At 48.7% G+C, this 10,486-nt stretch overlaps 1 protein-coding gene across 1 annotated transcript in view; it reads left to right on the top strand.

Annotated features, from left to right (window-relative positions):
* Positions 1 to 412: 412 nt before the first annotated feature.
* The window catches only part of LAS1L (LAS1 like ribosome biogenesis factor), a 64,200-nt gene continuing 54,126 nt past the window's right edge, over positions 413 to 10,486 (top strand). The window contains exons 1-2 of the mRNA XM_075323896.1: positions 413 to 595; positions 6,144 to 6,269. Of these exons, the coding sequence (XP_075180011.1) occupies positions 465 to 595; positions 6,144 to 6,269 (257 nt within the window). The 5' untranslated portion in view covers positions 413 to 464. The remainder of the gene's footprint in view (positions 596 to 6,143; positions 6,270 to 10,486) is intronic.

The raw sequence follows: 10,486 nt of genomic DNA, 5'->3' as shown, positions 1-10,486 counted from the left end.
AGTGAAGTATTAAGGTGGGGTGAAGTATGGGTTGGAGTTAAGTATTAGGGTACTGCTGAAGTACTGGGATGGGGGTGAAAATGAAGTATTGGAATGGGAGTGAAGTATTGGGGTGGGGAATGAAGTATTGTGATGACAGTGAATGAAGTATTAAGATGGTGTGAAATATGGGTGAAGCATTGGGGTGCGGGTGAATTATCGGGGTGGGGGTGACACATTGGGGTGGAGGGTGAAGTACTGGAATGGGGGAATCACATAGACGCACACTGATTTGCTGTATTCTGGTCACTCTCCACTTTCTAGAGCAGTTGTCTTTACTATGGGTAAGAAAACGTGCATCAAACGCAGCCCGGAACTTACATTCTCTGCCCTTGTTTCCGGTCGGGGCTATTTGTTGTTACGCCGCATCATAACAAAGGCGAACTGTGATTGGCGGAGACGGTCTCGCTGTGCTGCCGCTGGGGATGGCGGGTGAGCGGCAGGTCGTAGCCTGGATCAGCAAGGCGGAATGGGAGCAGGTCCTGGAATATCTGTACAGCCGGGACTGCAAGCTCCAGCAGTATGCGCTGCACCAGATCTCCGCCTGGAAGAGCAGGTGAGGCGTGTGTGCCCGCTGCTGTGCGGTGTCTGTTGTGGCGCTTTCCTGCCCCTGTGTGGCCCAGGCTAGTAGCCAACTGTACAGAAATCAGTCCACCTGATCATCACTAAGGGTCTCTCCTGCGCTGTTTTCCCCAGTGTGATCCCGGCCATACAGACATAGCTGCTGCCTAGTGCGTGTGGCACATGTAGGATCCCTGCCAGGCATGTGAGACTCAGGGACGCAGCAGTGTTTCAGAGAAGAACATATTCTAAAGGGAATCTGTCACCAGATTTTTACCACCTAATCTGAGAGCAGCATAATGGAGGGGCACAGATCCTGATTCCAGCGATGTGTCACTTATTGGGCTTTTTAGCGTAGTTTTGATAAAATCACTGATTAATCAGCAGTAGATTATCATTACAGGACTACTTGGCGTGCTGCAGGTAGTCCAGCATATTCATGAGCGCTGTATAACTGCTAGATCTGCAGCAGAGAAAACATTGATTTTATAAAATAACAGCACACAGCTCAGTAAGTGACACATCGCTGGAATCAGGGTCTCTGTCTCTACATTATGCTGCTCTCAAATGGGGGAGCAAAAACCTGGTGACAGGTTCCTTTTAATATCCACTGGGGATCAATCTTCGAAGCAGAGTAGTCATCCAGGCGGATCCCTGGCGCTTTCTCCCCACCTGCTGTCCTGGAGTGATAGCTACCTGTGTGCATGTTTAGGGAAACCTCTCAGTGGGCGGAGAAACTGTGAGGACCTGTCTTGGTGACTAGTGTGCTTCGTGGTTTGGTCCCCAGCGGCTATTAATGTGTTCTGAAACGCCGCAGCATCTCAGTCTCACATACGTGGTTGGCATCATACCTGCTGCGCACAGATTAGGCCGCACATATCAGCTGACAGGTTACCTTTAACTGCATAACATTATTAGTAAAGCCTTGTGTTACAAATGTCTCTAATGGAAAAGCCTTTCTGAAAGTGTCCTTCTAATGAGATATTTATGACTTCTCCATAAAAGTCTGCCTGTCTGAATTCCATCTCTGGGACCCTTACATCTTGGAGAGGCTGGTCTCTAGCCTGCACATTAGTCACTAAGGTAATCCCCCGGGCCGTATTTGGTGTTCATGCTGCAGTGGGCAACTTAGGTGGACGCGCTCCCTACCGGTAGGACACACTGTGCACCGGATGTCTGGTGGTTTTTGGTTTTTTTTTTTGCCCCCACCCCTTTTGGTGATTCCACTCTCTAACCCACTTGAAGGAAAAACAAAAAAAAAAACCTGCTAAGCACGCACCGGAAAGAATGAACATATATATGTACTGCAGTGTAACAACTACTTGCTGAGCATATGTAGAAGTGTTTGATCTACCTTCTAAACTCTTCAGGCTTCCAGAAATGAAAGACTTTTAAAAGAAGTGAGCGGTTTATACTTCAGTGTATTGAATACAATTTACTCACCTATTGCTGCTCTCTTCGGTGTCCAGCGCTGGTCTGCTCCACCTCTCAGTGACATCACTGTATTTGTGACCAGCCCGCTCTCTATGCATGAGCCAGAAGGCCCATTTAGCTTGGGTTCGCAGAAGCTTACAAGAAATCAGTCCAATTTTCATCCAGAAAAGTGGGGCTTTTTTTTTTTTTTCCGTTGCTTGTCATCTGTGTGCTGTCCACTTAGTTTCCCGTGTTTACAGAATTGCAATGTATCCGTAAAAATCATATGCTATACTACAGCATCTCTTTTTCTCACACCCATAGACTTGAATGGGTGAGTATCATCCGATTTCCAGAATAAGGCCTGGGCCACACGGGGATCTACTGCGATCCTCGCATGACACTTGGTTCACGCTGGCAGCACAGCAGGAGCAGAGTGTCATGCGAGTATCCCTGCGACTGAGGTCTGACCGTGTGAGCGAACCTCAGCTGCGGGGGGCGGGCTGGCACTGAGGAGGGGAGGGATTTATCTCCCTCTCTCCTCCGCAGCCGGCTACTCTGTGTATCGCGAGTGCAGTGCAATTTCCCCACCCCCCCTCTCGCCCCATACACTTGAATGGGTGTGAGAGAAAGAGTTTCGCATTACAGTTGCAGCATGCTGCGATTTTCTCTGTCCGATTAGGGCTGAGAAAATAATCGCTCATGGATGCTGACACACAGGCTAATATTGGTTTGAGTGGAATGCGTTTTTTTGTTTTTTTTTCTATCACACGCCACTTGCACCGATTTTCATGCCGTGTGGCTTGGGCCTAAAATTGCAGCATGCTGGAATTTTTACATGCCGAATGTTCATCTACACTGCCTCTTTGAATAACATTGGTCCAAGTGCGATCTGTTTTTAAATCTTTCCTCTTACCTATTCAGTCTTGAGCATAAGTCCTTACAACCAGGGCTGTGGAGTCGAAGTTGGAGTCAGAGCTCATTTTGGTGGAGTCAGAGTCAGTTTAAAATGCACCGACTCAGACTCCTAAAATATGTAATAAATTGGGGACAGTAGTGCAATGCAGAATGTGCTGATTAATTTTTCATAGGAATTTGGGAAAGTTATGAAATGTCCTATAAATGACTACTCCATTCCTGATATAAGGCTACATTCACACACAGCGTTTTTGCTGCGTTTTTTGAGGATACGTTTTTCAGCTGCAAAAGCAGATCAGCTTTTTAAAAAACCGCTTCACCTGAAAGGTTTTTGAGCTCATAAATAATGCTTTCAATAGCAAAAGCAGATTAGAAAAACACCACAAACTGACTGCTCATTCTCTGTGAGGATCCTCACAAAACGCTGTGTCTGAATGTCATGTCTTGAAACCCATTGCCTTTGCTGGATGCCCGGAGTCACTGCATTTCACTGAATTATTTTGCCATCAATGCTCGATATGTTTGTGACAAGAAAGAAATTGTAAGTAAGACACTGGCAGTAACAGATAGTAAAGTTCATCACAGCAGCCAGTTTCTCCAGGCCTTAGTGGAAAAAGTTCTGCAAGATTAGGAACACAAAAAAGAACAGGTTCTTGCCATTGTAACGGACAATGCTTCAAACATAAGTACAATTACACTGATGATTGAGAGTAATGAACAACAGAATAAAATTTAGGATTTGGTATGTGTGAGATGGAGCCACAGTGCTGCTCATGTAACTGGGGAACAAACGGATAGTACAACAGAAGAACAGCAAAATGATACTTTAGGATTAGATGATCTTGTTGAAGCTGCTTCAAAACACTTTCATATTCATCACATGCGCTGTGTTGTGCACACGCTGCAGCTGGCAATAAGAGCGAGTCTGCAAGAGGGACCCCGGTTTCACACATCTGGCTTTTCGCCGGTTTGGCGGATGTGGCGCACTCCAGTACAGTGTATACAGTACAGTGGCAGTGCGACAAACGACGGTCACATGCTTTCATATGACTGGAGCATGTGACTCGGAAGTTGTGGCGCTGCCACTGTACTGTATCGTACTGTACTGGCGTGCGCCACATCCGGCAAAAAGCCGGATGTGTGAAACTGGGCGGACATGCTGGAAATCTGATTGGAAACGTGAGGAAGTTGGGTATTGCTGCCAGAACCCCTAAAATTGATTCCATCTTGAAAAGATGCTGGGGAAGGGGCAATTGTTGATCAAGCCACTCGCTGAGGCAGCACTTATTTAATGACTGAGCGATTGTTTGAACTAAAATCGTTTCTTATAGATATGGTGAACCCTCAAGTAACTTTAAATGAAGGTCAATTGAATGGAAGGAATTGCTTAATCACCCATTTACCGTGACTAAAAAATTACAAGCTGAGGATTTAACTCCTGGCATTTTCATAAGGGAGTGGAAGAACTTGCTATTTTGCCTGTCCCAAAGAGGAGGTTTAATTGCAGATGGCTTTTCTGCTTCAAAGAAACGGAGAGAGACACAGCTATTGGAAAATCAAATTCTTCTGGCAGCTGTTTATGTGGACCCAAGTCATCGTATACTGCTTGATGATCAACAGCTTAGCAAAGGAAAAGAAGCTTTGAGTGAGATAGCAGTTAGGATGAGCGGCTACAGGACTGCCAGGCGCAAGAGGACTTGGGGCCTGACAGTGCTACTGCTGCCATATCTTCATCCTCATTAGATGAGGAGTTTAACTTTGACAAGTATTTGGATGACATGGAGCAGCAAAGCATTGCCGCAAGGAAAAAGATTTCACTCCGTCTCCTATAGCAGCAGATTGACCAGATTTCAGTAAAATTTTTCACTTGCTCTCAAAGAAATAGAAAAATTCAACCATTCATCAAAACTGACTGTGCATGAGGCAATTCCTTTATACCCGGAAATTGTTAGAGATGTTGCCCATGTTACGGCTTTGCCTCCAACCCAAGTTACTGAAGAGAGGTTGTTCTCTAGCCTTAACATTATTAGGGTAGATTCGAGGTCATCTGCAAAGGAGGCTCTGATGGAGGCAATTCTATTTCTTACAACAAATTCATAGACTGCACAAATGTTATTTACTATGTTTTTGTTGAAAACTGTTTTTTGCCACTTACATAGTGTATTACATAGTGTTAGCTTATTACATAGTTTATTATATAGTGTTCTATATAACACTATGTAAGTGGCAAAAAAGTTTTGAACAAAAACATACTGAATAATAAGATTTAGTATATTGCTTTTATTTAAGTAAAAAGTGTATTGTAGTACAATGTGAACATCAGACATTTAATCATTTTTGATACAATAATCAAGATATTTAGAACATAAAATATATTTATTGGAATACAACTTTAGAACACAAACTGTAATAAATTGTAAATATGTAATACAATATGTAATTATATATAATACTGAGCTGTTTGCTGTCATTTTGATAAAATCCATGTTTTCTCTGTTGCAGATCTAGTAATTAGGGTATGGTTCCACTTGCGCAGAGTTTCTGATGCAAGAGCATTGGAAGCGATATGCTAATGACCCTCGCAGCAGGGTCATGCGACTATGATGTGATCTTGCGATCGTAGTACAACTGCGGAGAAGGGTTACCCTTTTCCTTCTTTTTTTTTTTTTTTTTTCCCCCTTTTCCTGCCTCTCTGATGTTTTATCAGATTGCACTGCTATCTGATTAGGTGGCAAAAATCTGGTGACAGATTACCTTTAATTAGTCCACAAAAAAACAATTGACAAAAGAAAAAAGTTAAAATCCCAAAAAATGTGTTTCAAGTGGGTGTCCCTCCCACCTCACCTTACGATTAAATGGACTCTGCAATCATGCTTATAGGAAGTCTCCAGATGAGTATGAATGGCTAGCTGGAGGAGTATTTTATCTCCAGTATGTTTGGTTTACTATTTCCAGAAATCCCATAGCCGTGAATGTAGGGAGCCATACATGTGCAGACACCGCTATATTGTCAGCAGAAGACCGGACCTATTTTTGGCATAGTGGAACCCACAACCATTGTATATTATTGGCATGCCCTGTGGATATGATGTAAACATCTGTCATGGAAAGGTGGAAATAACCCTTTTACTGAAGTTTGCAAGCTGATGTTATCTGGCAGTGTATAACTGAATGGGCGCTGTATAGTGAATGTGTGGCTGCTTCTTTTCCAGGTATGGGAACAGCATGCCGCTGGCTGTGGACTGCACCGCTGATCTGGTGCGCTGCAAAATCCTGGATGTCAGTGGCGGAATGGGAGAACAAGAATTGGAGTTACTTTATGGATTGGCTCTGGTCAGGTAAGCATGCTACTGTTTTGTATCTGCATGGTATGTGGTGTGGTTTTTCTTTATCGTTCCTATGGGAGACCCAGACATTGGGTGTATAGCTTCTGCCTCCAGAGGACACAAAGTACTACACTCAAAAGTGTAGCTCCTCCCTCTGAGCTTATACACCCCCTGGAGAACCAGATCTAGCCAGTTTATCGCTTTGTGTTCAGGAGGCATACATCCACACATGCATTCTCATCTGATTTTTCATTTTTGGAAAGAGTTTGAAGAAAAGCGGGTCCAAGCCTGGACCCCCGGCATGTCCCTTCTCACCCCACTGTCGGCGGTGCTGTTAAGGTTGATTCCAAGGCTGGAGCCTTACATGCCGCGCTCCCTCACCATCCCTCCTGGGCTCTGGCTTGAAGTGGGAGCCAGCACGGTTCTCCATGCTTGGCAGGAGACCGGTCTCCATCCGCAGTCCTTCAGGATCCTGCTGGACCGGAGCACTCATCCCCAGGGACTTGGAACCCTGCGTCTCAGCAAGCTAAGTACCTGAGACGTTTATATATTGGGGGTCCCTGTACTTTATTGTTGTGGGAGAGTGTGCTGAGTGAGTTTTATGACATTTCCGGCGGGTTCTCTGGCTGTCGCCTGAGAACCGCGCCGATGGTGCCTGCGCGCCGGCCGCACCGCTCAAATTAAGGCCCCGGCTTCGCCGGAGGCCTACTTTCGGTTTCACTGCCCTCGCATGTCATTCATGCAGAGGGACAGCGCGGCTCCGCCCAGCGGCCGTTCTGCACAGGGGAGGGACACTCCTCACTGGTTACATGTCTCCTCCCCTGTAAGTCTCTATTGCCCTCAAGATCCCGCTCCCAGAGTGAGTACTGCCCCCTCTCTTCGCTCCGGCGGCCATTTTCTCAGCGTTTTTCCCTGCGATCAGCACTGGTCTGCAGCATCCCTGCTGAGGTGCTTGGGGGTCCGGGCTTCGGGATCTGGAGGGCACACAACACCGCTCCAGCGGTCTGGTAAGCCACAACCTCTGGTTGTGGACCTCTGTATATACTCTCTGGGGGTCATTCTGGCAGAGCCCCCCACTCCAGCAGCATGTCTCACACGAGGAGCAAGGCTCCAAAGCTGTATTCAGTATGCACTGCATGTAAGCTCCTACTGCCTGAACCGAGCACCTATCCACACTGATGCCTGCTCTATCCTGACGATGCCTGAGCCTGGAATCGCACCCCCAGTGGTCGCTCCGGCTCCTGTGGCTGAACCCCCGGCTTGGATGGAATCCTTATCTAGGTCAATCTCCCAGTCTTTTGCCGACTCCATGGGACAACTGTCCAGGACTTTGCTGAACATGCATCAGCCCCCTTCACAGGGTGCCTCTGCTGCTAGGGCTCTCTCAGGACCGGAGCTCACAGAGGATTCATCATCTGGTCCCAGACCCCGTCCTCCTAAAAGGAAACGCAGGGCTCCCTCTCCTTCCTCGTCCCGCGGCTTTTTCAGAAGCTGACTCGCAGGACGAGGAAGATGCCTTTACAGGGGGCTCGGAGGCTAACTCCATGTGCCCCATTGAGATGTTAGTGATTTGATTGCGTCCATTAATTCTGTGCTGGATCTCAATCCGCCAGTATCAGAGGAGCAACCCTCTCTGGCAGAAAAGCACCAGTTTACCTTGCCTAAGAGGACAAAGAGTATGTTCTTTAACCACTCCAGTTTTCAGGCCGCTATGACCAAGCCCAGGGCCTGTCCTGACAAACGCTTCCCAAAGCGTTGTTCTGATGACCGTTTTCCCTTTCCACCTGAGGTGGTCAAGGAGTGGGCTCATTCACCCAAGGTAGACCCCCCCCGGTGTCTAGACTCTCAGCCCGGACCGTTGTATCAGTGGCTGATGGCACCTCTCAAGGATTCCACTGACCGCCAGGTTGACCTTCTGGCCAAATCTGTATATGAAGCGGCAGGGGCCTCGTTCTCCCCAACGTTTGCAACAGTGTGGGCTCTCAAAGCCATTTCTGCTTCTCTAGAGGTGATGCATTCCCTCGCCAGGGAATCTATGCCCGAAATGGTTGCCTTAACTTCCCAAGCTTCGGCCTTTTCATCCTATGCCATGTCTGCCATGCTGGAGGCTTCTCACCGCACTGCGGTGGCTTCGGCTAATTCCCTCGCTATCCGCAGGATCTTGTGGCTTCGAGAGTGGAAGGCAGATGCTTCTTCAAAGAAGTACCTTGCTGGACTCCCTTTTGCTGGGTCCAGGCTGTTCGGTGAACAGCTGGATGAAATTATTAAGGAAGCTACTGGCGGGAAGAGTACTTCCATGCCACAAACCAAAACCAGGAAACCTGTCCAGGGTAGGAATCAGTCGAGGTTTCGTTCCTTTCGTTCCTCCAACTGGTCGTCCTCTAAGCCCTCGGCCTCGTCCACCAACTCAGCCAAGGACCAAAAATCCAACTGGCGCACAAAAGCGTGTCCACAGAAGACCGCAGGAGCTGCTGCCACTAAGGCAGCCTCCTCTTGACTATCTGTTCGCGCCAGCAACGTCCTTAGTCGGTGGCAGGCTCTCCCACTTTGGCGACGCGTGGTTTCAACACGTCTCCAATCAGTGGGTGCGGGACATCATATCCCATGGCTACAGGATAGAATTCTCTTCCAACCCTCCAGACAGATTTTTTTCTGTCAACTCCCCCCTGCTCCAAGGCCGCCGCCTTCTCTCAGGCCGTGGCATCCTTGCAGGCCAACGGAGTAATTGTACCGGTTCCCGCCCGGGAACGGTTCAGAGGTTTCTACTCAAATCTCTTCCTAGTCCCCAAAAAGGACGGTTCCTTCCAGCCCATCCTGGATCTCAATCTTCTCAACAAGCATGTTCAGGTGCGGCACTTTCGCATGGAGTCTCTGCGGTCAGTCATTGCCTCAATGACCCAAGGGGATTTCCTGGCATCCATCGAGATCAGAGATGCCTATCTCCATGTGCCAATTGCAGTTTCACACCAGCGTTGGCTACGTTTTGCAATCGGAGAGGAACATTTCCAATTCGTGGCTCTTCCCTTCGGGTTAGCCACGGCCCCTCGGGTATTCACCAAGGTCATGGCAGCAGTGGTTGCGGTTCTGCACCTCCAGGGGTTGGCAGTGATTCCTTACCTGGACGACCTTCTAGTCAAGGCTTCATCCAGCGCAGACTGTCAGCGGAGTGTCTCGCTCACTCACGCCACTCTAGCCCAATTCGGGTGGCTTGTCAATCTGCCCAAATCCACTCTGACTCCGACCCAGAGGCTCACGTACCTAGGGATGCAGTTCGAGACTCTGCCGGCACTTGTGAAGTTGCCCTTAATCAAACAGCAGGCCCTCCAACTGGCGGTGCGCTCTCTGCTGAGGCCCCGCCGTTATTCCATCAGGCACCTGATGCAGGTGCTGGGTCAGATGGTGGCGTCAATGGAGGCTGTTCCCTTTGCCCAGTTCCATCTGCGTTCTCTGCAGCTGGACATTCTCCGCTGTTGGGACAAGCGGCCTTCCTCCTTGCACAGGTTAGTGGCTCTGTCGCCACAGACCAGGAGCTCTCTTCAGTGGTGGCTTCGGCCCCTCTCTCTGTCTCAGGGACGCTCCTTCCTGGCCCCGTCCTGGGTGATCCTCACCACGGATGCCAGTCTATCCGGCTGGGGAGCGGTATGTCTCCACCACCGAGCACAGGGCACTTGGACTCCATCCGAGTCAGCCCTCTCGATCAATGTGCTGGAAACCAGAGCCGTGCTTCTGGCTCTCCTAGCTTTTGACCACCTATTGGCGGGCAAGCACATCCGAGTCCAGTCAGACAACGCTACAGCGGTTGCCTACATCAATCACCAAGGCAGGACACGCAGCCGCCTGGCAATGTTGGAGGTACAACGCATCCTTCAATGGACGGAGGACTCCAAGTCCACCATATCCGCAGTCCACATCCCAGGCGTGGAAAACTGGGAGGCAGATTATCTCAGCCGTCAAACCGTGGACAGTGGCGAGTGGTCCCTGCATCCGGCAGTGTTTCAGTCAATCTGCCGCAAGTGGGGCACTCCGTAAGTGGACCTAATGGCATCCCGTCACAACAACAAGGTTCCGGTTTACGTGGCTCGCTCCCACGATCCTCAGGCCTTCGCCGCGGACGCTCTGGTTCAAGACTGGTCCCAGTTTCGTCTGTCCTACGTGTTTCCCCCTCTAGCTCTCTTGCCCAGAGTTCTGCGCAAGATCAGAATGGAGGGCCGTCGAGTCATCCTCATTGC

Source organism: Anomaloglossus baeobatrachus, chromosome 9 (assembly GCF_048569485.1).
Source record: "Anomaloglossus baeobatrachus isolate aAnoBae1 chromosome 9, aAnoBae1.hap1, whole genome shotgun sequence".
Classification (NCBI taxonomy): domain Eukaryota; kingdom Metazoa; phylum Chordata; class Amphibia; order Anura; family Aromobatidae; genus Anomaloglossus; species Anomaloglossus baeobatrachus.
The sequence above is the reverse complement of the archived record's forward strand: the minus strand, read 5'-3'. Positions and strand labels throughout refer to the sequence as shown.